The 27,986-nt window shown below is 39.2% G+C and overlaps 1 protein-coding gene and 1 pseudogene across 1 annotated transcript; both read right to left on the reverse strand.

Annotated features, from left to right (window-relative positions):
- Nucleotides 1–9,457: 9,457 nt before the first annotated feature.
- On the reverse strand, nucleotides 9,458–10,345 carry LOC143574503 (fasciclin-like arabinogalactan protein 13; annotated as a pseudogene).
- A 625-nt stretch (nucleotides 10,346–10,970) lies between these two features.
- On the reverse strand, nucleotides 10,971–22,575 carry LOC143574514 (7-deoxyloganetic acid glucosyltransferase-like). Its single transcript, XM_077059116.1, has 2 exons — nucleotides 22,074–22,575; nucleotides 10,971–12,053 (listed from the first exon to the last, which is right to left on the reverse strand). The coding sequence occupies exons 1-2, from the start codon at nucleotides 22,573–22,575 to the stop codon at nucleotides 11,116–11,118; spliced, it is 1,440 nt and encodes a 479-aa protein (XP_076915231.1). The 3' UTR covers nucleotides 10,971–11,115.
- Between the last annotated feature and the right edge of the window lie 5,411 nt (nucleotides 22,576–27,986).

Here is a 27,986-nt window from a genome sequence, read left to right on the forward strand (position 1 = left end):
TTCCTCTAAATCTATTTTCTCCTAAAAAAAATTTGATGTTTGAAAGTTAAAAAAAACATAACAAAACAAATTTGCTATTAATAGGATAAATTTGATACTGGTAACTCCTTTTTTATTAGGAAATTAAATTAAAAATAAGCCAATTTGGTACTAACGCATTTATTTTACTACTTTAATAAAAAGCTACTTAAATGTGTCACTTGTCAAGCTCTCATCACTCCTCATTTTTTTAACCCGTATTCAATAAATGGTTTTATTTCGAGTCAACCCGCCCAAATAAGAGTTTCCGGATCCTTTTATTATTCTGTCAATTTCTTTTCATAACACACGCCCGACCCAAATAACAAACCCAATCTTACAACTCTAATAAAAGGCTACTTCATTGTGTCATTTGTTAAGCTCTCATCACTCATCACTTTTTTTAACCCATCTTATCTTACTACTCTAACCAGGATAGTAACCCGTGTATTACACAGGTTAAAAATGATATAATATCAAATAAAAAAAGTTTGCATATTAGATACAAGTTATATGTGAAATCAAACATGAAGTGCATGTCATGGCATATGAAATAATTATAATTTTGATATTATATTTAAAGCAAAACATGTTTTCACATGACCTTCAAATATGTCATCCGCATTGAAATAATAAGAAATTGTTAATAATATAATTTTAAGAAATTCATAATTGAGCTAATTAATAAATATTAAATACTAATAAAAGTATTAATTGTTATATCATTTAACATAAAAATTTGTTAAATTGAAGGAACGGTGATTAAAAAATTAGTTAATTAGGTGGAATATGTATAAATGGAAATTGATTAGTTGACATATCATGTGGATGACATATAGGGCTGTCACTTTTACCCGAATCCCAACCAGAAAAAACTTGTATCCGAACCCGAACTAACCCGACCCGAAAAACCCGAACCCGAGAAAAGACCAACCCGAACATAAAACGAAGTAATTCAGGTTGGTTCTTGGGTTTGATTTATAAGTTTCGGGTCAACCCGAAAAACCCGAATAAACTTTTAGTTTTGAAATTAAATATATTTTTAGGTATAATATGTTTAGTCTTAGACACTAAAGTTATCAAAATCCGAGCTCAATCGACATTTGTCATTCCAACGATTATAGAACGATTGTTTATTGTTAATTTATTTTTTTCCGTTTACTACTAATAGCAACCGTAATCGAACAACCAAATCACGTCTGATCGAAGACGATTATTGTCACACCCCAACCTAAGGCGGAAATGTCGGGGCGTGATCCGATTGCTCACAGCTCGAAGTACTATCATAATTATAAATTACAATATCTAATTAATTATTTTATTCAAATAATACACATAATAACCAATGTGACATTCGTCAATTTCAGGTCTTGTTTATATTCGTTTTTGTATTTGTTTATTATGTAAACCAACCCGATTTGTAAACCGAAGCTTATGTTATAATCAAAATGATGGATTTATGTTACAATATTGTTTCACACTTGTTGGGTCTTGAAAACATCCTACTTTTATTTTTATTTTTATTTATTTATTTATTTTATTATTTTGTTTTTGTTGTTTTGTGTTTTTGTCTTGATCTATTTTGCATGAAAACTCTTGTGTCTCACACCCATATTTGACCATCAACATTACCCTATATATACACCACCTTTCCAATTCATTTTCCCTTGCTACAACTCAAAAAAAAAAAACTCTCTCAAACATCAAAGATTCAAGGTTATCTTCTTAAGTGTTCTTGAAGGTTTTTAGTCTTTCATCTTAATTAGTTTATGTTACCTTATTAATACTTGTTTATGGTTGTTCAACATATATATAATATACACCCGTTGTTTACCTTTGGTAGTTACTTCTCCGATTCCGATCGGTGAGGTTTCGGACCTCATAAGGCATGGCTTCATGGAGGATTTCGTGTCCTTGATATATATACATCTATATAACTTGTTCATACATATTAATCTTGCTTATTTTAGTTTGTTGGTCATGTTTACAAGTTCCATGGTTATGGGTTTTTAAGAGTCTATGCTTCGGTTTAACCGTAAATAGCTCTAAACCGTAAACCGAACTTTGTTACTAGTTTTGTTAAATAATTGTTTAAACATACTTATTGTTAGATCTAAGTTTCTAAAATCATTTTTACAAATTCTATGGTTATGGGTTTGTAGAATCTTACCTCGGTCTTAACCCGAAACACGATCCAAACCGAAAACCGAACTTTTGTTTAAAGACTTTATTGTTAACTTTTGGTTGTAAAACTTATAGTATTTTTTTTATTTGTACATTATTATACAAATTCTTTAGTGTTTGGACATGTGGAAACCAAACTGATTCTTACTCACTTAAGACACACAAGTGTGTTTTTTTTAGGCATCAAGACTTGTATATTTCTTTAAAAATAGTTACAAATTGATTTTTAAATATTTTCGTAAGTACTTGGAAATGTTGGATCCAACTTGATCTCATAACAAAGTTTGGACCGACAAAACTGAACACTCGCTTAACGTGCGTCGTTAGTTCTAAAACAATGGAACTACATACTTGGTTAAGTCTTATTAAATTTTATTGAGTTATCTCATAACATTCAATATTTTGGAAAGTTGACTTTGGCTTTGACCAATTATCAAGACCCGAACCGACAACCCGAACACTCGATAAAAAAAACCGTTTTAGTATCTTTATTCCTAAGGGATTTGCATTCTTGCATTTTACCCACCTTATTAATTAACATAGGTTGAGTAAATATTAAGGTTAGATACTTTAACCCGGTTTCGAGCAAACTTACATTTTTAAAGGGTTATTATTATAAATTCTTAAATAGTTACATTTTAAACCTTGAACTTTAATTATTTACATTTCTTAACATTTATTTTGTTTAAAGACCTTCAAAACAACCTTTCTAAATTCAAGACTTCTTTTCTTTTTAGGCATTGTGCGTTAAACTCGTCGTTCCGACAAATCTCCAAATTATCATCTTTCAAGTTTACTACTTGAAGGTGAGTACTTCATACCCCATTTTCCATCTTTTATTTTGGGGGTGACATTTCATACTTATTCAACAAAATGCTTTATATTTGAATCTTAAACCACAAACGTAGTTGTATACTTTACCTAAATAATTGCTCTTTGGTGTTCTATGCTTATATGCCTATGTGTTTATCGCTTTTGGTTGGTGGAACTATAAAATCCTAGACTATTTGGCATCCCCTTATAGCAAGGTGTCGTTAACGTAATGCAATTAACGATAACTATAAAATCCTAGACTATTTGGCATCCCCTTATAGCTAGGTGTCGCTAATGTGTTTAGCGATATCTATTTATCCAAATTACCACTTTTATTTATCGTTTCGTATACACGTTTTGTGGCTATCTTTATTATATACTAATATGATTAAACTTATGAATTGCTCACCAACCTTTGTGTTGACAAACTTTATTTTACGAAAGTTGTAGGTTTGCATCTTGGTTGATTTATGATTGTGAAGAAAACGACATCAAATACCTTAGGATATTAGTAAAAATGAACAGTATCAAATTTGTCATATTTTGTGATATCTTGTTTATGGTTATTTTATGGATAATTATTATGTGACATTTTCGATGTTGTGAAATGAAATGAGTTTATTAAATACTGTCACTTTAATTAGTGTCATGTGCTTTTGGACAATCGTTACACCTCGGCATGTTCCGCCGCCTTTGGTCGGGGTGTGACAACCAAATACAACAAAACCATTCAAATAAATAAGCACAATCATTTAAATTTAAGTTTGTCTTCAATATAACCCTAAGGTCTTTCTAAGTGTCCATCCTTCAACTCAGGCAACCTGCATATGCGTAGAAAATGAAGTTTTGTCAACAAACATGTTGAGTGAGGTTACCACCAATTTTGACACCAAAAATAATGTTAATATAATAAATAAGCAAAACATAATAAATGCGGTAATGAAATCAAACCATAAGCAAATAAGTTGTCGACTAAACCATTGCCAAGCGAATCAGGCGCCGGTAAATCAACCATAAGCAAATAAATAGAATAAGACCATTGCCAAGCGAATCGGGCGGTGGTCAATAGAATGACAACCCTCTCCAAGGGGATATGTAAAGCAAATCAATACAATTACACATAAGCACATAACAAGTAGATTTGATTAATTACACACAATTACACGTTTGCTATTTTTGACATGTATGTATATATAGATATGTATGTATAGTATTATATACGCATATGTCCCCAAAACGTTTATGAAAATCGAGTAAAATTGGGGAATGATAAAAATCACCTTAGATGGAAGTCAAGTGAATATAATTAAGAATAAACGAGTAAACGGATAAGCGAGTCGTCCAATACGCGTCAAACTAGATAACTAATAAGAACCTGAAACTTTGTGATATGAAAATATAAATAAAAACGAACTTAATGCCGCTGGAATCAATCCAAATGGATGAGTGTAACTCTAGTTATGTTGAATTAAACGTTTAAGCGAGCTGGTACTGACCAGAATCTGAACAGTGAGTCGGAAGTCGGGTTTTGGTCATTAGCCTTAAAATCACATTACGAGAATAAAAGTCTTCTGGACCGAACGTTGAATCCGACCAGAAGTATGAGAAAACGGATAGTCAAACTTGTTGACTATTTTGCCCTTTAACGAGTTTTAAACGAATTGACCAGTCAATATCCTTCAACCACCGAAATTGATTGAAGGTTATTGACTAGGGAATATATATGAATGTTTTCTATGTTTACAACTTACCCGGAAAGTGAAAGGATCGATGAGAAACGGAAGTCAAAGGTCGGTGCATAAGCAAAATCAACCGTTTATGAGCGTATTTTCAATAATAATGCAAAAACCAAAGAAGATGATGAAGGTTGGAGGTAGGTGAAGGCTAGGAATTGTGAATTAGGGTTTAGGAATGATTTGTGGTAGAGAAATAATGATATGTTTATATATGATATACTAAATCGAACTAAATATGGTAACTTACTCGTTTTAGAACTAGATGGGCCTTTAATGATCAAATCAACATTATAACCAGTAAATTTCGTTCTTGATCAAGGGTTAATGAGCATGGACATGTATCTAAGCTATATTAGTCTTCTTGGGTCTTAAAACACTCGATTATGTCATAAAATAAGCGATTTCGGGCCAAAAACGAACTAGGAAACAATAATAAACGAAACAAGCTGTGCAGGTAGCCCATAGCACCGCGTGGTGGGCCTAGGCCACCCCACCACGTGATGTTCCGGCCAAACGGAGGAAAATATCATCATTTGTCAACTTTAGTCCCTATAGTTTGGATTTAGGTCATTTAACGAACTTTTTATGCATAGTTTAAGATTTGAACAACATATAAAGTATATGGGGCCTAAAGTGAACATTATAAACTTAATTATTTATAAACACTTGATTTTCAATAATAATAAAGGTCTAAAAATGTTTCGTTCGTAAACGAATACGGGTTTGGAAAATCCGAAATGTTACAATTATGGTTCGAGTTAGTTACTTAGTTTTACTTTTTTTTATGAATTGTTTTATGACTTTACCAAGCTATGTTTATTTATTATTTGATCATTTGCGTCACGAACAAAGAAGAATATGTTGTTTTAATTTTAGCATTGAAGTTTTTTAAATTTTTTTGTTTTTAGTTTCATTTTCTAGGATACTCGAAACCCGAATTACCCGAACCGGAAAAACCCGTGAGAGATTTGGGTTGGGTTTCGGGTTAAGATTTATAACTTTGAAACCTGAAACCCGAAAAACAAACCCGAAGAACACCCCTAATGACATATTTGAAGGCCATGTGGAAAACATGTCTTCTTTAATAAATTAGTTAGATAAAAGGCTACTTCATTGTGACACTTGTCAAGCTCTCATCACTCCTCACTTTTTTTAACTCATATTTAGTAAATGGTTTTTATTTCGAGTCAACCCTCCCAAATAGTAGTTTCCGGGTCCTTTTATTATTCTGTCAATTTCTTTTTATAACACACACCCAACCCAAATAACAAACACTAATCTTACTACTCTAATAAAAGGCCATTTCATTGTGCCATTTGTCAAGCTCTCATCAATCCTCACTTTTTTCAACCCATATTCAATAAATGGTTTTTATTCGGGTCAACGCGTCCAAATAATAGTTTTCGGATCCTTTTATTATTCAGTCAATTTCTTTTCATAACACACACCCAACCTAAATAACAAACCCTAATTCCCACCGTCGTTCATCCCCACCGCCGTCTCTAATAAAAGACTACATATTCTTACCACTTGTCAATCTCATAGTCATTCTCATATTTTTTTCAGCCCATTTCAATATATAGTTCTTATTTTTTAAGTTATTTCAATATATGAATTCAATATTTTTATTAAATGTAAATCATAACCAATTCATTCATTAGCATATGATCTCAAATGACATCATAATAATTAATTAAAAGGTATGATATTTTATGTGCATGAATAATTTTTTTGTTGGTTTCATTGATACAGTATCATTTATTAGGGTTGGAAAGCACTTGAAGAACCTTATTTTTCACACATAAGAGTTATAAGCAAGCCTATTTGTAACCTTATCAAGAGTTACAAGTAGACATGGACTAAATATTTTAATTTTTGATAAACAGTGTATACCGATCAATACACTCACAAATGTAGTATACAATGAATGTTTTACTTATTTACAACATATTTGTGTAATCTTAGTTATGTAATTTATGTTATTTTAATGTAAAATATAATTTTATTAGCATTATATGATCATTTTTGTTGATTGTATTTCATTTAATAATTAAAGTTTAAAATTTTCATTAATTAACCGTGTAATGTACGGACCTTAAACTAGTACTCTAATAAAAGAATAAAAGAGTATCATATTGGGGTCATGCATATGTCACGATTCTACACTTCCTACGTACATTCTCTTTTCCTTTCCAAAATTCACCCTTCTCTTTTCATTTAAAAAAAACAAAAAACAACAAATTTAATGACTACTATGTATTACGTATTTACTTCACTCTTTTTCCATTTCTTTGGTTATTGGTAGCTGCCTATTTTCTATAAATTTAGTGTCGTAATTTGTTGGCGTACGTCTTTGGCATGGAGTTGTATCTAGAAATAGCTCTTTATATATTTGTAAAAAGGAGATAAGATTTGTATATATATCACATTTTTTTAGGCTTTATCAATACATTTATTATAAATGAAAAGGATAATATAAAGTAGTTAAAGAAAAAATACAATAACATTTTATTTTAATAAGAAAAATAAGACATGCAAAAATAAAAATTAAACTTAAATAAATAAAAAAACTAAACTGGGCCATTAATTATTTGGGCTTAAAGTTTAAAAATATAGGGATGTGTCGGTTTTTTTAAGGAATGGGATAAGTGGGTTCCATTAAAGATTAACCTCTTTGAATGGCGAGTGGAAATGGGTAAAATCGTGACATCGGATGCACTCTTCAAAAGGAATGTTGTGGATAAAATAAAATGTTGCCCACTATGTGAAGGCGAAAAGGAATCGGCAACTAATGTGCTAATGTCTTGCTTTGCAACAATGGTAATATGACAATTCATTAGTAGGTGGTATGGCATAAACCCAATGCATGCTTTTGAAATACGAGACCTCCTAAAGATTCATCTTAATTGTAGAGTAGATAAGATAAAACAAAAGGCGCTTGAAGCTATAATCCTTACGACGTATTGGTGTATTTGAAAGGCTATAAACGAGACGATTTTTGATAATAAAAGAGTCTCTAGTTAATAGAATCAAGGAAGACATCAAAAGACTTAGCTTTCTTTGGGTGAAAAATATGAGAAAACTTGTAGAAATAAATTGGAAAAGCTGGTGCGTCTTTTCATTTTGATTTTCTTGTTTTTGGTGTTTTGTATTGGCTTTTTTGTTGTGTCTAGTCTAGCCTCTTGTAGCCTAGACTTTTTTTCGTTTCATATTAATATTAGTCGTTCAAAAAAAAGTTTTGTACATTACATATATATCAATAAATAAGAAAAGTCGTGCTCATTCCATCCTTTAGAGCCCCCGTAGTCCTTTCCATTAATGTAGTGGTAAAGAGCATTGGTTTTTCAATGGGGACTTGGGTTCGATTCCCACAGACAACACATTTTGAAGAATATGGTGGCTCAATGAAGAAAAACCGGGATCTTTGTGATCTCCAGTTCGATCTTGAGGGCGTCTGAGTTTTACCACCAGTGAGCCTTCAGGCAAGTGGGTTTTTCCCGGAACTGAAGATAACTTTGAGACGCTTAAAGGCTCCATACGACTGTGTTGGACCAGTTGGCGGTGGTTTTTTTGCCATTTGATCACCTTGTAGGAAGTACTCGACAATTTTCTGTTTGTTAGCCGTTATATATATATATATATATATATATATAGAGAGAGAGAGAGAGAGAGCGCCTGCACATTTTCTCATCTTTTTTTATCTCGGGCGCCACCACAAGTGTTCCACCCCCACTAACATGAAGGTTTACTGTTTTATTGAAAGAAAAAAAATTGTGGGAGAATCGGCACCGCTACCCTAAGCGGTATGTTTCTACTTTGTTAGCGAGGAAGGTGGAAGGTGGAGTGGACTGAGCGGTGTTCCCACCAATACCATTGTGGCATCACTCCCTTCGCAAGCACTCCGTCTCCCCTAATAGTTTTTTTATTGGATTAATTTCATATATACCCTTACAAACATTATAAATATCATATATTTCCAAACAGAACTTAAAATATCATATATATCGTTACAAAATAATTAAAATATCATGTATATCCTTACAATATAGTTAAAGTATCATATATATCCTTGTTCATTAATAACAATTTAAAAATGATTATTTTATCATTATTTTTCTGAAATTTCAACCTTCATATATGCCTATTTTTTAACAAATAGACCATTTTCCTCATTTCCAATACATAATGTGCATGCACCCTATGTTAATATTTAAATTTTGATCGATGTTTCTAATATTTGGATGATAACCAAATCGTCTCTCGTCACTTCTTTAAAATGGCAAATCTTTCAAAGGTTTTATCGCTTCGAATGGTCTCTAAATTGTAAGTATTTTTTTTTTTTGCATCTAATCGAACCAGGCTTATATGGTCATTTTTAAGTTTTTTTTAATTGATGTATTAATAATTTTGTAAAGAAATATATAATATTTTTAGTTTTATGTGGGTATATATATAAAATTACTCTTTTCTTTTTTTAATTTTCTAACCAAGGATGAATTGTAATTTTACATCCACTAAACTAGGATAGTTAATGTCTATCACGCTTTGAAAGTAGCTACACAGGAAGCAATGAAGCATACATATATATATATATATACATATATATATATATGTGTGTGTGTAATTTTAAAAATGTAAGAAGCATTTTAACTCCAATAAATGAATACAAAAATAGTGATAAAACAATTACACAACCTTAAAAACCATCAAATAATCAGCTTATAACAGAAAGCCCATGCAAAACACCACAAAGCCACCAAAACGCATCCCCAATATCCTTCCACCTCCATTCTTGGACGGCGAAACCACCAGCAAACTCGGTGCCTTAGCTCCAGGGTTCTCCGGTGGCGAACTCGGTTCCATAGCTTCAGGTTTCCCACTGGACGAACTCGGTGCTTTAGCTCCAGGTTTCTCCGGTGGCGAACTGGTGCCATTGCTATAGGTTTCCCCACCGGCGAACTCGGTGCCTTAGCTCCATGCTTCCATGAAGGCGAACTCGGAGCCTTAGCTCTAGCGGGCGGAGAAGAACTAGAAGAAACATCCGGCGGCGGAACTTGATCACTAAACTCCAAGGGAATCAACACTTTATCAACTGCATACACCGAAAACGGATAATCCTCCCTCAACGCCTTATTAATCTGTGTCTCCACAGCTCCGGTGGACACATGCACCTGGTTGGCCTTACCAGTGAAATTCAAACCCAAGCTTCCTTGGTCCCCAGCCGCCTGGGTGGGGACTGGGTTGCTGACTTCAACAAGATCTTCCAGGGTGTAGAACTTTGGGAGGATATGGTACAATACGAGTTTGATTTTCTGTTCCTCCGTGAGGCTGTTAATGGTGCCGGCTGGGGGGTTATGGAAGGCGTTGTCGGTGGGGGCGAACAAGGTCATGCGTTGGTTGGAGTTGTCGAGCTGGTCTTGGAGTTGGTCGAGGATTCAGGTTTGGTTGAGGAGGCGGAGGAAAGTGGTGAATTGGTCCGCGCGGATGAGGATGTCAGTGAAGTCGATAGGGGCCGGTGCGGAAAGGGTGTATGGGAGGAGGAGGAGGAAGAGGAGGGTGGTGATCAGGGTTAGGAAAATGGGAGTGGAAGCCATGGTGGTGGTGACTGGTGGTTATATGAGGTTATTATACATGAGGGATGTGTGTTGAATGAGTTGACTTTATGATACAAGAGTAACATGCATGTAGGCTGGCATAAATCATGTGTTACCTTAAGATAATTACATGTGTGTTGACTTTATGATACAAGAGTTGACTTTAATCAACATCGTTTCTTTTATTTCAACTTGCAACCATCTTTTGACTATTTATGTTTGGAACAACTAGATAGTGAACGCAAAGTGATCCGGTAACAAATATAGTTAGCTAGATCTTATTCTTGCCAACAACATGCAATACTCAATTTAATACCAAATTGTTTATAAATGACTGTTTATAGGTTAAGATATCAAATCATAGCTAGTCAATTTACTTTTCAAACAGCAGTTTAAGTAATGAAGATTCATCAAACGAACGTTTAATCAAAATCTAAGCCCCTACTTTTCAAATGGTATTCCTCGAAAGACCGTTTGAGATTGTGTTGGCATATTAAGTTTGGGAATGACCAAATCTATTTGAACTAATCTCATTTGAATCGGTATATACTTTCTATCACGTAAATAATAATATACTTGTTTAAAGCCTACCTAACTTGAACAAAAAATCGATTTTTCAGTTGTTGAAAAACTGAATTCAAACACCAAAAAATAGAATCAAGATGAGGTAGTTAACTAGAACAAGAACGTTATAACTAGCATTTTTATTGATCATGCCATTTGTTTTACATGAATGAACCCTAAAACCATTTAAACCACTAAAACATGGACTACAATGAACTAATTGTTCTAATGAGCCGGTTCAAATCCATAACTGAAGATCCATTTTCAGCTACACTTTGATCTCCCAACTCAGCCAACCTCCTTGTTGACTCGGTGAACTCACTTCTTCTCACATCTAAAACATCTCTCACAGCCTTCTCAACTATAACTCGATTGCATGTATCTTTTATGTCAATACCAATCTTCCAAACCTCGCTCACAAACCGACTGTTCACTTGTTGGTCCACGTTTTGTGGCCAACAAATCATCGGGACTCCTTCCATTATACTCTCAATCGTTGAGTTCCATCCGCTATGTGTTAAAAACCCTCCAATTGCTGAATGAGCAAGAACCGACTCTTGTGGAACCCATGTCATGATAAATCCCCTTTGCTTAGTTTCGTCCACAAGATGTTTTGGAACTTGATCATCATCATACGATCCACTAACTGAACCCGGTCGTTGAACCCACAAGAAAGGCTTTCCACTATTCACCAACCCATGCCAAAACTCAAAGAACTGGTCCACGGTCATTGTTGCCATGCTTCCAATGCTAACATAAATTACCGATCTTGTTACTTGCGTGTCAAGCCACGAGAGACAAGTAACATTTTCTTCCCATAAACTGTTTGAAACATTAGATTGAGGCGTTTGAATCGTTGGTTCTGGTTCGTTATTGAGACGAGACTTGTACAAAGAGTGTATTGGACCTATGCAATAAATGTTTGGGCAAAGTGTTCGTATGTGAACCAGTACGGGTTCATCTAAGGCTTGAAATGTGTTAAGAATGAGACCTTGAGCTCGAGGAACACATCGAGCTTCCGTCAATATGATCTCTGTAACGGGGTTATCTAGATCATCAAGACGATAAAAGCTTGGAAGATCTCGGCGCCTTAGAAAGCTTTCTGTTCCCGGAACGTTTTTTATCATGGCATCCAAGTCGTTACCTGAATCAATCAATTAACATCACTTAGGCCGATTTTGACTTAAAAAAAAACATAATTCATAGTATAGAATATTATAAAAAAATATATCACTTTTTGTAGTTAAATATTAGCAAATTTTAGAATAATTTATTCTCTTATTTATATCGATATTCACTTATTTTGTTCTAAATATTAGCATACTTATGATATTTGACAGATGTTTAATATCTAAAAATTAATTTTCTTTATATTCACCATTTTCGAGTACTCTCCGAGTACACCCAACTCCCCAATCAGCCGCATAGAGTCCAGCTAGCGACTTTTGCAACCTTGCTATTTACACGTGATGTCTCATCAAATTGATACATGTTCAAATATTATAAAATAGAAATAGTGGTTTTTAGAGCATCTGTAACGGGGTGTTTGCCCACTAATATGGCACCCCAAGTAAAGCCGAGTTCCACCCAGCATACCCAATAACTAGCTACATCGTCCACACTTGTTCCGATATCTTTCCAAAAGTGGATGGCGGTGTAACTTATTACTCTCTTATTTGACTCTTTCTTGTAATTGGATCATTTCTACATCGTCCACATACCAACGCCTGATGGACAACCAGTTTCATGCCCAAATTGGGAGGAACTTGGAAGTCTACATGGATGACTTGGTCATCAAAAGCCCTGACCCAGATGCGATGTTGAAAGACATCGAAGAGACTTTCAACACGCTCAGGAAGATAAACATGAAGCTCAACCCGAGCAAGTGTGCCTTTGGAATGGAAGAATGGAAGTTCTTGGGGGTCATCGTCACTAAAGATGGCTTCAGAGCGAACCCTGAGAAGGTCGAAGCCATTATCAAAATGGAATCACCTACTACCATCAAACAGGCTCAGACACTAAATGGACGACTAGTGGCACTTAATCGCTTTTTGGCAAACCACGCGGATAAGTCGTTTCCCTTCGTGTCAACATTGAGAAACTGTTTAAAGAAAACGCACTTCCGCTGGACACCAGAAGCGGAAGCAGCTTTTCAGGAGATTCGGTCACGATTGATCGAACTCCCAACGCTGACAGCACCAAAACTGGGAGAGGAGTTAATCCTATACCTTTCCGCAACTGATAGAGCAACCGGGGCAGTCCTGCTAGTAGAACGAAAAGGCATCCAGATGCCAATCTATTATGTCAGCCGTATCCTAACAGACGTAGAAACCCGGTACTCTACCCTCGAAAAATTAGTCTTAGCACTTATACACGCTTCACGCAGGTTAAGACGATATTTCTAGGGTCACCCAATCACCATTCTCTCCAACTTCAAACTTGCAAAAGTTCTAGGCAAACCCGAGTTATCGGGACGCCTAGCCAAATGGGCAATTGAGTTGGGGGAATACGCGATAAAGTATAAGCCAAGACCAGCCATAAAAGGCCAGGTTCTGGCCGACTTTATTGCAGAATTGCCTGTATCGCGGGATAAAGAGTGCCAGGAAGAGGCTCAACCCTCTCCAGCACAAGACATCAATGACGTCTGGCGACTCTACATTGATGGAGCAGCCAGTAACGAGGGTTCAGGCGCAGGGCTGAAACTAACCAACCCAGCAGGCCAAGAATACACTTACGCTATTCGACTGGATTTTCCAAGTACGAATAACGAAGCCGAGTATGAGGCATTCTTGGCTGGGCTGAGAATTGCGCGTAAGATGGGAGTGAAAAACTTGGAAGCCCACGTGGATTCCATGTTAGTAGCCAATCAAATCAACGGGACGTACACGGCCGTGAACGACACAATGGCCCTGTACCTCGCACAAGCAAAATCCCTTATGCGCGATTTCAACGACTGCAAAGTCATACACGTCAAGCGAAGTGAAAACAAATCTGCGGATGCGTTAAGCAAGCTTGCATCATTAGCCTTCACCCACTTAGGAAAGGATATCCGCATTGAACTCCTCGAGACACCTTCGGTCCCGCACAAGGAAATTTGTGTCATCCAAACCGGCACGGAAACGTGGATGACACCAATAATAAAATACCTTGCGGCAGGTACACTGCCAGAGTCAAAAGCACAGGCAAGAAAACTACGCTGTAAAGCACTGAATTATCAACTCATCGATGACATTCTTTACAGGCGTAACTTTCTTGGCCCACTATTGAGATGCGTGGACAACCAAGATGCTGACTACCTCCTAAGGGAAGTACACGAAGGCATCTGTGGAATACACGCAGGTCCCCGCGCTGTTGTAGCTAAGCTAAACAACGCGGGATACTTTTGGCCGGGGATGCATACGGATGCGCTGGCATACATCAGAAAATGTATGTCTTGCCAGCTCTACGCACCCAACACGCATCGCCCGAAGAATGAACTTGTTCCAGTCACCTCTTCATGGCCATTTCAGAAGTGGGCCATCGATGTGACAGGCCCATTTCCTACAGCAGCAGGAAATGTTCAGTTCCTAGTGGTAGCCATCGACTACTTCACCAAGTGGATAGAAGCAAAACCCTTAGCCCAAACAACCGCGAAACATATCAAAAAATTTATTTGGGAATTTATTATTTGTCGTTTTGGACTTCCACAGAATTTGGTGAGCGATAACGGCACCAACTTTGCTAACAAGAAGCTACAACAGTGGCTGAAAGAACTTCAAATCACCCACACCTTTACCTCAGTGGCACACCCGCAAGGTAATAGTGAGGTGGAAAGAGCAAATAAGAGCATCGTCGAAGGCATAAAGAAAAGACTCTTGGAACACAGATCCGGCTGGGTGGACGAGCTTCCGCACGTCCTTTGGGCAAACAGAACGCTGAAGAAGGCCAGTACGGGAGAAACCCCGTTCAGTCTCACTTATGGCACTGAAGCCATGGTCCCGGTCGAAATTGGTTTACCCTCACCAAGGGTCTTGATTCAGCCAGAAGACAATGATGCGGAAAGACGGTTGGACCTTATGCTAACCGAGGAACGCAGAGACTTAGCCGCAGTGCGTGAAGAGAACTACAAGCGACAAATGCAAAAGTACTACAACACGCGGGTAAAACTCTGCAACTTCAATGTAGGAGACTACATACTGCGTAACAACGAGGCTTCGAACCAATAACGCCCAGGAAAGCTGGCCCCGGCCTGGGAAGGGCCATACATTATCAAAGAAGTCCTGGGAAAGGGCGCATACCGGCTCGAAAGGCTCGATGGCACTCCAATCCCAAGAACATGGAATGGAGCTCAATTACGCAAATGTTATATGTAGATCAATTCCAAATTTGTAAAGAAAAGGCCTAGAGCCACTTCTAATGGAAATGATTCTCCTTCCACAATGTGTTGATAGCCTTACCTTTATACTTATGAACTTCCCACACTGGTGCCGGTATTCACCGTATAAATGGGGGAAGAAGTAAGTCGTTACGTGTGGAAGGCGGCAAAACCCGCATAAACACAACGCTAAAAATAAGGAAAACCTACACGCAGGTCAGATGTAAGTAAAGTTTAGCCATCCTTGTAAGTGCAAGTGACGGTCTTACCCGCACAATCACGAACAAGGAAGCAAAACTTCAACCTATCATCTACCACGTTCAAAGGTTAACTTATTCTGAACACTTAGAAAATTTCAAAGGAAAAGATGAGGAAAACTTTCACGCAGGTCAGATATAAGTAAAGTTAAGCCATCCTACTAAGTGTAAGTGACGGTCATACCCGCACAATCATGAAAGAGGAAGCGAAACAAACTTATAATTTACCACGTTAAAAAGTTAACTTATCTAAGTACTAAAAAAATTGCTAAGTTAGATCAAAACATGCGTAAAATAAACAAGGCAAAGAACTAACACAATCTTTATTTCATCAAAATTCAAATATTACAAAGAGCTATACAAAAGCAAAAATCTACGCTAATGGAGGAAAGGGATCTTCAGAATCAAGCTTCAGGACCACTTCCACTTGGACCCGCTCCATCAGTAGAGCGTGGTGGTTCAAGGAAAGCTTTAAGGATAGCTAGCCCATCATCAGCAGCAGCGACTTCGTTCACCTTCTCCACCACCGGATGCGGGAAGGCGGCATACTGATTCACTGCTTGGTCGTAAACAGCTTCAGTATCAACATTGTACAAAGGGAAGTTGGAAGGTGGGATGCCTTTCTCAACGAACCATAGACCAAGCAGGAAGCCGGCCTTTTCCCCATCCTCATGAGAAGCGTTGAGGGCTGCGCTCATAGCATCGTCATAAGACGTCTCTGAGAAGACCCGATGCACAACCTACAAGAAAAAATACAAGTATCAGAACCCTTTCTATTTACAAAGAAAAGCGTAAAGACATGAAAAGCTTACCTGAGACAACGCTTCTCGAAGAAGCCATTCCTTGGCAACCAGAGCTTCTTGGAGGGCGGCTTGAGCTTGGGTACAGGCGCGTTCAGCTTCACTTTTATTAAGGTTGGCAAGCAACACTTCCTTTGCAGCAGCCTCTTCGACGCCCTTTAGCTTCCGCTCAGTATGGTCAAGCACCCCCCTCTGGTCCAAGATCTCCTGGAGCTTTTTGGCGTCTTCCATCGCCAAGGCATCATGAGCCTGCTGGAGAGCCTCTAATTTGGCTTTAAGCTCTTCATTCTCCACGCGTAGAGGCTCAGCAACGGCTTCAGCCTTGGTGGCCCTCTCGGTTGCGTTCCTTGCAGTTTCCTTAGCCAGCCGAAGCTGTTCATTAACAGCTTGGGCAGCCTTGGAACGGGCCTCGAGTCGAGCCTGAACTTCAACCTCGAGGGCCTTGAAGGCCTTCTCCTTTTCCGCAGCCACTGCCGAAAGCCTTTGGTTCTCCTCCCGGACAGCCCGCGCCTGAGCCACTTCTTTAAGGCGAGCTGCTTTTAACTTGTCGTTTTCACGACAAAGCAGCTCGACGCGCGGCTGCATCCGGGCCAGGAGAACCCGAAGCTCATTGGTTAGCCTACCCTCCTGGTAGCTAGCCATGGCTTCCCCCAACGCACCACTGGGAGCAGCGTGACGAGCCCATTCCACGCACTCCACAGGGGTGCGAAGGGTTGTTCCTCGGCGAATGTTCCATCGTGGAACATACACTTCATTGGAATCCGACACTGCAAAAAACATAAAGCAGTTAGGAAAAAATGATAAAGAAAAAATATATATAAAATGGGCCAAAAGAATCCTACGCACCTGTAGGGTCAATTACAGGCTGATAGCCGCCAAACCCATCACCTGAACCCAAGGGAAATCCATCCAAGAGGTCAGGCAGATGGGAAGGAGGCAGACGTTGGCGCAAAGCCCCATGCATACCTGACGGATCGGCCGTCGTTGCCGATGACGGAGGCATGGTAGAAGCCGCCGCGGTCGCCGCCGCGGAATCCGCAGCAAGAGTAACCGCCGGCTCGGTGAAAGATGCGGTAAAAACAGCACTCACAGCCGGCGGTGACGTCATCACAGCTGGAACAGTCGGCTCAAAGGAGTGAGCAACTGAACCAGCGGAAGCAGGCGCAGGCGCCTGGGTCGTCGCCTCAGGTAGGCTGACCAAGCCAGCCGTCATTGGCTGAGAGGTACTCCTCTGCGCTCCACCCTGGAATGCGTCAACATCCACGCCTGCGTAAAGAAGATAAGTATTAATGATGGAAAACTATGAAGTTAAAAGATAAAGGAAGTTTGTACTTACGGGTTTTCTTGAGCCTAAAGGTACAGAGAGGCGGGGACGAACCCGATGGAGCCGGCCTCTTTGCGCCGCTCACCGTCGTCTTCTTGGGCTCTCCGGAGGTGACAGTCGCAGCCTCCGGAGCGGTGGTCTTATCACCACCGGGATTCCCCGCCACCTCTTCGCTCTCGGTCTCCGAATCAGACCGAGGCGCCGGATCGGCAGTGGAGGCCACCTTCTCCTTCCCCTTCCCGCCGGCAGCCTTCTTCTTCCGCACCAACGGAGGACCATCTGCGGATTCCTCATCAGAACATACGATTAAAGGAATTCCAGCAGAGGTTTCAACATTGAGGGGTCGAGGGTCGAATAGCGCCTTACCTGGCCGCCTGGCGCTAAGGATCTCGTGGCCTAGCGGATAGACCTCCACGAACCGATCCACAGTTTGTTCTAGGATGGGCAACTTAGAGCGCGAGTACCCATCCGAGCGGGACCGTCAGCCTCCCGCGGGTTCAGGAGCGACTGCAAGTCGTTCCCCTCTGAAATAAACAGGAAAAAAGTTAGAAGAAATTCAGAATCAACAAAAAGAAACAAAGCATACCGTAAGGGACAGAGTTCGAACCGTATTCGAGGACGATTGGAATCTTTCGCGCATCCGCCTCCTTCCACACCCGGCTCATCCCCAACATCACCATCCCGGACTCCGCAAACCGGTAAACCGGAGATTGGACTCGGGATATCTTCGAAAACCATTCCGCCTCCTCGTAGTTGGAGGCGTGAAGGCTGGGAAGTGCTTGCCAGTTCTTGAATTTCATGGCAAGGGGGATGGCGCGAGCGGATATGAAGAAGAACTCCCGCTTCCACGAGCGAAGACTGCGCTCGGTTGCGCAGATCTAAAAACCCTTAATCCGGGTTATCAATGTATACCACCCCTGGATGCACCTCCAAGTGTAGAAGGTCATCAGGCGGTCAACATAGGGCTCAATGCCCAGAATCCGGCACACCCACTCGAAGTGCCGAATCTTGGCAATCGCCATCGGGTGCACCTCGGTCAGGTGCACACCGTGCCTCTCAAGGACACGGTAAACAAACTTTGTCAATGGGAACCTAAGATTCCCATAAACAAAGAATGCAGCATAAACCCCGATCTTGCCTCTGGGGGCATCATACACCGTCTGGTGGGGTTCAGGAAACTCAGGCTCGAGAGACTCGAGCATGAACTTCCTGACGATGTACTGATACAGATCACCGGGCAGAGCACACTGGCACTCGCCAGCAGTACTCTTGTCATCGGCTGTAGACTCAAGATCACGAGACGACATCTTGCAAAAGAATAAAACGATTTCAAGAGAATGCTCGACTGAAAGATGAGTATTCGCCGGAAATCGTTCTAAAGATGAAGAGAAGAGTGAAAGTGTGGATTACAAAGAACCCTCTCCCCCTTTATATACTAATCGCAATTAATGCGATGAATTTAATGCGGAAGAGAGAGAAATCAAAGGTGCAATGAAACTATGACACGTGGCGAAAAGCAAGCTGGCAACAGCTGTTGAAAGGACGCGTACCATTAATTTCGCGGCCACGCGCCCGAAAAATCGCGCCCACGCGCCTGAAAAAGCGTCTGGAATGACCATGTACTGTCACGTCACCATAACTTCCTGCACGTCCTGACACAGTCAGAAGAAACCGTCGCACGACGTTTCAGAGGTTTGGACTGTTCTTATCCTTTCACCAACTCTTCGAATTTCAAAATTCAAAAAGATTCAAAAGTAAGCGGGAAAATACCCCTTACCTTGGCAACCAAGTAACCGTAAGACGGATGCGGGTACAGTGTTAAGGCAAAACCCTTCACATACCTAGCACCCGCAGGGAATTGAAGCCAAGAATAACTTGGCAACCAAGTAACCGTAAGACGGATGCGGGTACAGTGTAAAGGTAAAACCCTTCACATACCTAGCACCCGCAGGGAATTGAAGCCAAGAATACCTTGGTAACCAAGTAACCATAAGACGGGTGCGGGTACAGTGTCAAGGCAAAACTCTTCACATACTTAGCACCCGCAGGGAATTGGCACCAGGAATACCTTGGGAATAAAGTAACCGTAAGACAAGTGCGGGTACAGTGTCAAGGCAAAACCCTTCACATACTTAGCACTCTGCAGGGAATTCAAACCAAGAAGGATCTTCTGGGCCATGCTTGCGGAAACGGGAATAACATCCCCGCATGACGGGATCGTCGAGAACTATATTGTTTGAAACTCCAAGATGGAATTGGTGGTTTTAGCATAATTGATCACTATGTTGAAAACTATAAAAACCCCATGGAGAATCCACACAAGTAGGACTCAATGCTCCTGACTTGCGAGAAGGTTACAAACCTACCCGCTTCATACCCTAAGATCAAGCAGAAAAGTCGGGAATTTCTGCGTGACATCAGGTAAACCGCGGGGAGAATCACCACGGAAAACCTAAGATCTAAACCCTTTTCAAAACCCCTTGCTAAGTCCAAAAGTTCACCTCACTTATTAATAATTCATGAGAAGAACATTGGACTGGGGGGACTTGAAGAGGTAGGTCCCAGCAGAGCCCAGTTGGACCCGCAAGACTCACCTTGAACAGGGACGTCTGCGCAACGACCAACTGCTCCAGCAGGACCCACCATGCTCAGAGAACCTTACGCGCAGTACGCCAGCTGTACCCGCAAGGAAAGCCTCCCAATGGTGAAGTACCCCGCCTGTTCCCGCAGCTGCGGATACAAGCCATCAGGGAAGGCTACCCGCACTAATAGCAAGGCTACACGCACAAGGTATTAGCCACTTCAGTAGTCACATGAAGGAATGAGCAAGGCAGGAATACTCCCGCCTAAATGAGCCAGTCAGTATGCTTCTGGAAGATCTTTCGTACTATACCTACTAAGGTATGGGCGGAACAGACAATTTGACCAGAACAACCCATGAACCAATCGCAGGGTGACAGCTCACCGACAACAATACGAGGAGGAGCACCCTCTAGTACTGTTTGTCACTATTAGCCGCTGCCTACTCACCAACCCTTACGATGGGACGTGCGCAGCCTACAGTTGGTGAAACAGTGCGTAGCCGGCAGTAAAGGAACAGTGTACAGCCGACCTTTACTGTTGGCCGTAGCCTATCCACCAACCAGCATGGCCTGTGCGTAGTCCACTGTTGGTGGAACAGGAATACTATTCAGCCGGCTGTACCTTCTAGGAAACCTACCTTCGGCTATAAATACTCCAACACCTTGGAATGGTAAGGACATCATCTGATATCTCAATCTTATCTAGCAATCTCTTAATATACACTTATATTCAGAGCAATCTAGTCTGATTCTCACGCCGGAGGGTGGTCACAAGGAGGAACCCCCCCTTCTCAGTGACGAGCTTACGGTGTCTGTTTTGCAGGTCCCCTGAAGAACAACCTTCTCTGCTAGACCTCATCCTCGTGGGAAACATTACTTAACCCCCAGATTATCTATAATCTGCCCAGGGTTCACTTAGTGTTTCTTCACGGTGTAACTTATTACTCTCTTATTTGACTCTTTCTTGTAATTGGATCATTTCTACATCGTCCACACTTGTTCCGATATCTTTCCAAAAGTGGATGGCGGCGTAACTTATTACTCTCTTATCTGACTCTTTATTGTAATTGGATCATTTTATTATAAATGTGAATGTGAATTTATTAGTTTTTATCTAAATAAATACTTTAATTAATATGAAACCATTGCACATATTTAAATTGGAAAACTTCACTTTTTACGTGCCAGTGATGTGATGAGAGAAAAAGGGCTTTATAAACCCACCACTACGAATACCCTTGTGTAGTTATTTATAGATTTCAGAAGTGTATATTTGCGATTCAAATAAACTAAATGAAACAGAAAAAAATTAAATTATATACTGCTAAAAGTATGAATTTTAGTATGTACATTTATCAGTATCCATCGCTTATGCCTAGTGGTAGGAGACTCAAGTTCGATCCCTACTGGTGTCACTTTTAGTGAATTATGGTAATGAAGAGTTTGAGCTAGGCATTATGTAAGGGTGTCGGTTCAAATCCCGAGCTCACCCGGATTTTCGTCCCACCATGTGTAACGCAGAGAGTTCGACTCTTGTGTCGGCACAACAGCTGTTAAGTGGAAGCCGAATTTATGGTTTCTTGGGATAATTCCTAAGTCAAACTCTAAAGCAATCATGAGCTCGATTAAAACAACATAATCTGACCAGGTTGGCAATATGTCTCCAAATTTTAAGATGAAGTGCTCTAAATACAATAAAAAATTTATGTACACTTACCGGCACGTTTGTCTTTTACCTTTTTTTAACTTATATCCATCGACTATAATTATAAATATATATATTTATATATATATATATATATATAACGAAGTGCATCACCAATAAACAGAAATAAGAGTATGCTAACCGTTGAACGGAACCTCGCCGGCTTCAATGAGCTTAGGCAGAAACAAATACGTCCAAATCGCACACGGACTCACCGTATCGTAGAACATTAAAGGAACCTTAACCTCCTCCGCCACACCAACCACAAACGAAAACACTCCGTCCGGTATAACAATCGTCACCGGAGAATCAGATTCAGCACTAAAGCAACCAGAAACCATCATCTCTCTGAACACCGGCTCCGTCACCCTCTTCATTCCTTCAAAAACCTCCCGAATCCGCTCGCCGGACCGTGGGTGATCGTCCGGGAGTCCGTCGGAGATGGTCAGGAACCGGAAGTTAGTGTAGCGGCTGAACCGGGTGAGGACGTTGGTGTGACGGAGGAGAGTATGGTAGATGTGGTCGGTGTTGAGGACGGTGACGGAGATGCCGGAGATACAGAGGAGCTCTGCTAGTTTCAGCATGCAGTTGACTGGGCCTTGCATTGGTAAAGGGAATATTAATGCATGTGGAGTCCGAGACATAGTGACGGATTTGGGAATTTTTTTTATGGTGTAAAGTTTTGAGTTAGAATTGTTTCGGGTCGGGTAGGTTGATTTGTAGGTTTAATGGGAGATGTATTCGAGAGTGTAATGATTTGAGCATTATTGGGTTGAAGTTGCAGGTTCAATGTTTTTTAACATTGGAAGACGTTAACAATGTTTTATTTTTCTGAAAGTCGTTTGGCGTATCTTTCACGGGTTTAATTTGCTTTTGTCTACCAAACTCATTGGAAAAATCCCAACTACGTACAATCCGATTTATCCAATCAATCGCTACTCGGTATCTTACCGACTAATGATCGATTATTTATTATTTGATCAAATAGATCAAAACCAAAAATGTTGTATATAAAAATTGGTATGTATGTGTATATTTGGCATATTGCATGCACATTTTAATCTGCTTAATTACTATTAATGCCAAATACCATATGAATTTTTTTTTTAATTCTTGATTTTATTTTTTAAGAAAAGAAAGAGAATAGAAAGAAAAGTTGAGTCTTTTTCCACCAAAACTTTTTAGCTAACTATGACCTATTATGAATGAAAGTTTATAGCTCATTACAATATTACTAATTTACCATATCTCAATCCTCTTTTCAATTTGGTTATGAGAATATAATTGCAAAGTTATAATTTTTTTTTCTTATCTTTTCCTTCCGATCTAACTCAAGAATGTAATTAATACTTTCTTTTCTTTCATTTTAACTCGAGAATGTTTTTTAACTATATAATTTCTTTTCCTTTCTTCCTCTGTCCAATCTTATCATTTATTTTCCTTATATTTTAAACCCGAGAATGCAGTATAAAAAAATAGACAGAAAAAACTACTTAAATAACACATCTTGAACTGACGTGTAAATAGTAAATACACAAGTCCGATAAGAAAACTTCTTGTAAAATGTCTACCAATTCATGTGTGACCATAGCTCAACAAGCCAAAGTTTACTAGGTCAAAGCTTAACGAGACAAACTATAAATGACCATTGAAAGTAACCTACAGTTAACGATGACACATATGTGTGCACTATGGCAACGTCCAATTCGTTGCATTAACAGCAAATATTTGCACCACAAAGGATAGGATAAAGGGTTGATGTAGAGCGGCCTAACCCCCTAGAATGGCAAGGAAATGTACAAGCGCATTTAATGACTTGATTGTATACGCATGGGAATTTATGCAAATGCAAACTTAACCACTCAGGCGTCATTCGAGGCCTCTCACATCTATGACATCGTAAACTTTAGAAGGACGGTTCATATTCCCACACATGAGTTAACTTGTGAGATTCGGGGTGGTTAGGCTAATGATTTTTCATCTTAATTGTTTCACAGGTAGCATGCTCGGATTTAGTAGCTTCAGGCGTAGAAGATCCCCAAATATCCTAAACTTCATTTCATTGTAACAAGATTTTCATACCACACCTAAATCACACTAGAGCAGTTGCTTACCTTTGAACCATTTTAGTAATCCCTCGAGTACCAATCCTAGGTTTGGTTTAAACTCATTTCACAGCCTTTCTTAGATTTTCAATAGCTTGTCAATAATATATCTCTCATGTTAGTCCTGACTACATATCCCTCTCCTACAAACCTGATACAAGTGGCAAGTTCTTAACAAAAAATATGAAGTTCAAGTTTCCTCCAAAAACTAAATACCTTCAAAATTCAAATGTTGGGCCGTTTGATGGCTTGAGGGACCTTAATGGCCATGCGAAGCTTTTCAATGGGGCAATCAAAGTGGAGCATTGGTCGATTCATGTTTGGTGCGTTATGTTTATCAACACCGTTTCAACAATCTCCCTTAATGGAAGTATACCACTTTAAAGGAGCTTTGGTAGAGATTCCCGACTAATTTTATGCAAAGGTAAACTATACACTATTTTATGCAAAAGTAAACCATACACTATGGATCGGTAGAAATTCACAAAAGGAAGACGAGGTTCTTCGGGCGTTCATGAGCGTTAGAAGCAATAGAAGCCCTTGATATTAGTGAGCCTGGCGAACGAATACAAGCATTCGACTTCATGCAAATCATTGGGTAATTTCACACCACCTTATTTGACGCATGTTGGTGCCCAAAAGAAAATTATCGGCATGCATTGCAACTTCTGTGGTGAACGAGAGTCTCCTAGGGATGCTATTTTAGGGGGTGTTTGGGATTGCTTATTTTCACTAACTTATAATTTATAAACTTTTTGAAAAGTAATAAGTTGTTTGGGATTGCTTATATTGTGAGAGGCAAAATTTCATAAGTTACAATGTTGTAACTTATTAACTTAATAAAAAGTTATAAGAAGGTAAAATAAGGAATCCCAAACACCCCCTAAAATCAAAACATCAACCTAGCTCAAAAACAGTTAAGTTCATGTTATGTTTGGGTCAATCCGTTAAATGTGAATATGATTGATAAGTGGTGACTTAATAACAGCTTGAACATCCAACGACTTCAACTTAAACGAGCATTTTTAAAGTTGAAGTCGCTTTAATTATTTCCATTCCTTCCCTCTCATCCCAAGTAAGCAAATTTATATATTCCGCTCAAAATTAAAAAAGACATATGGAAATGGTTGAGGAGGACGCACGAGAAAGGTATGGCGAGAAAAAAACGAATAAAACTGTTAAAAAATTAAGAATTCGTGAAGAGTTTAAAGGGCTAGATGAAAATTGATGATCAAAGTATATATTATATAATAATATTACCCTTTTTAAAAGGGCTACATCAAAAATCCAATTTAAAACTTTTTTATAAACTCTTAAATATACTGCCCTCTTTATAATCCCTAGTCTTTAGTCAATCGGTAAATGATGACTAGCGACTAATCAGAATTAGCATGATATTAGTCGAAATTAATTGATGATTATTTAACTAATCAAAATTAATTAATGATTATTCAACGCCTAGTTGAGATTTTTAGAACCATGCATACAGGTCCCATTTACTAAACCATTCACGTTAAGATCAATCAATTTATCAAACGAGTTAGTGTTATATTAACTTCTTTAATAAACGAGTTATATGAGTCAATTTACCGTTTTCAGTTAAATTGATTAATTTTTTTTTCTATTTTGTCTTTTTTTATAAATACATAAAACGTAATATAAAAATAGCGACTCTGTCTTTGCAGTTATTATTTGAATCAAAACACTTGGCGGTAAAAAAGAAAAGAGTAAGCTCACCGTTGAACGGAACTTCACCGGCTCTGATGAGCTTAGGCAGACACAAATACGTCCAAAGCGCGCACGGACTCACCGTCTCAAAATAAATAATCTCCTCCGCCACATCAAGCGCAAACGAAAACGACGCGTCCGGTATAATAACCGTCACCGGAGACTCAGATTCCGAACTGAAGCATCCTGCAACCATCATCTCTCTGAACATCGGCTCCGTAACATTTTTCATTCCCTCAGAAATCTCCATAATCCGATCCACGGACCGTGGATGATCGTCCGGGAGTCCGTCGGAGATAGTCCGGAAATGGAAGTTATTGTAGCGGCTGAAGCGGGAGAAGAGATCGGTGTGATGGAGGAGAGTGCGGTGGATGTGATCGGCGTTGAGGACGGTTACGGAGATGCAGAGGAGCTCTGCTAGTTTGAGCATGCAGTTTATTGGACCTTGCATTGGTATAGGAAAAATTAAGGAATGTGGAGTCCGAAACATACTTGCGTTGGTTTCGGTAACGGAGTCAGGAATTTTTTTCAACAGTGTCAGTAAATTTTATTCTTCAAATATCTATCAACTTGATCTATAAATTTTTCGGGTCAGGTTAGGTCGAATTTGGAGTGTGTAATGGAAAGGAGGCTTGACGTTGGGGTGTTTATGATTTGTTGGGCATTTGAAGAAGATAATGTTAGTTTATTTTTGTGAATTTGAATATTGTGAGAGTGGTTTTTAAGTCTCTTTCACCGTTTCAAATGGTTTGTCTACATGTAAATAGTTTAAAGTGAATATCGAACCTTAAGTTATAAATTAATTTGGGATGCCGAATGACTCATTGAACCTAGTCTACGTCAACTAATATTTAAGGTACTAGTAATACAAGCTGAGTCAGCATCAATTTGGGTTCAAGTTCAAGACAGATTGATTCAATAACTGGAATTGAAAACTAAGCTTATATTTAGCTCTTGCTATACGAGTTAACTCATTCTACTTAGGTTTGATCCCTATCTTTTTATAAAAAACTCGAATAAAAATCTAACCTTATATTAATTTCAAATAGTATAGAACCAAAGTAACAAATGATTAACACTATAAATTGAAATTGGCAAATTTATGTGAGTTGACAAGCAAGTTACCTTTATGTCACGAGCAGATGATTTCAGCTATAGTGCAAAACTTAGGCTAAGGGTAGTGGGGCGCGGAGGCCACCTGGCTCGCGAACACCGCTACCACCTAGGCGCAGATGGGGGTGCGGATGGGGGGAGCGGGGCAGTCCGCGTGGGTTGACCGTTGGGGAGAGCCGTTGGGCTATTAAAAAAAAAAATTCAAACTTATTATAAATATCACAATTCATTTTTTTTTTTAAAATCACCCATCTCATTCTCTTTCTCTCAATATTTCTACTAATACTTCTCATTTGATTTTCCAAAGTTTGTTAAAAAATCATGTCAGGTTCGGGAAATTTCAACTACAACGCTCAATTTTAGATGCAGGGGTTGGACTACATGTTTGACGAGGCCTTTCAAGATCTAATGGCATCTTAAAAAGCGACTTTTTTCAACTCGGATACACAACCTGAGTTTTCCGTTCCGGAGACAACCGGGACCGGATAAACCCACAAAACGCTCTCACAAAGGTAAGAAAACGAATAAAACCGGAGAAGCGGGCGGTTCATCGACACCGGCTGTGACGAAGCGAAAGTCTACTCCTTGGAAAAAAGATGAAAAATTAGCGTTGGCTAGAGCTTGGATTGAGATATCTCAAGATCAAAACGAGGGTAATTATTTTTTGGTGCATTTTTTTTTAATTTAAATTTTTAGTTTTTGTTTGCAATTTACTAAAGTTTTGTTATTTTTTTTTATAGCCGACTTTCATAAACGTCGAGTATTTTGGAGCAAAGTTCGGGAATTGTTTTATGAGCAAGTGGGGAGTAGGGACCGAACCGATAATATGATATCGGGTCAGTGGTCCGATATTCGTAAGTTTGTAGGATTATTTACCAACCTACATAATCGAAATGCAAACCGAATGCGACAGAGTGGGTCCGATGATCTTCAAGTTTTTCAATTCACTTGCGACGAGTGAAAAGCGGAGGCGTTAAGGAAGTACGGGATGGTGAAAACGTTTGACGAGCGCTACTTGTGGGACGTGCTCAAGAAGTGCTCGAAATGGATTGTGTTAGTTACTCTGGATGCGGATGACGGAAAAAAATCGGCTAAACGTACAAAAACTA

The sequence above is a fragment of the Bidens hawaiensis genome, unplaced genomic scaffold (assembly GCF_021521415.1).
Source record: "Bidens hawaiensis isolate Kalapana, Puna unplaced genomic scaffold, B.hawaiensis_p1.1 tig00026969_1, whole genome shotgun sequence".
NCBI lineage: Eukaryota > Viridiplantae > Streptophyta > Magnoliopsida > Asterales > Asteraceae > Bidens > Bidens hawaiensis.

Bases quoted from the DNA above. Each gene is read 5' to 3' on its own strand.
- LOC143574514 (XM_077059116.1), bottom strand. From the start codon at position 22,575: ATGTCTCGGACTCCACATGCATTAATATTCCCTTTACCAATGCAAGGC. The intron at 12,054-22,073 runs GTTAGCATACTC...TGATTGATTCAG, and splicing joins CGGCGAGGTTCCGTTCAACG to GTAACGACTTGGATGCCATG.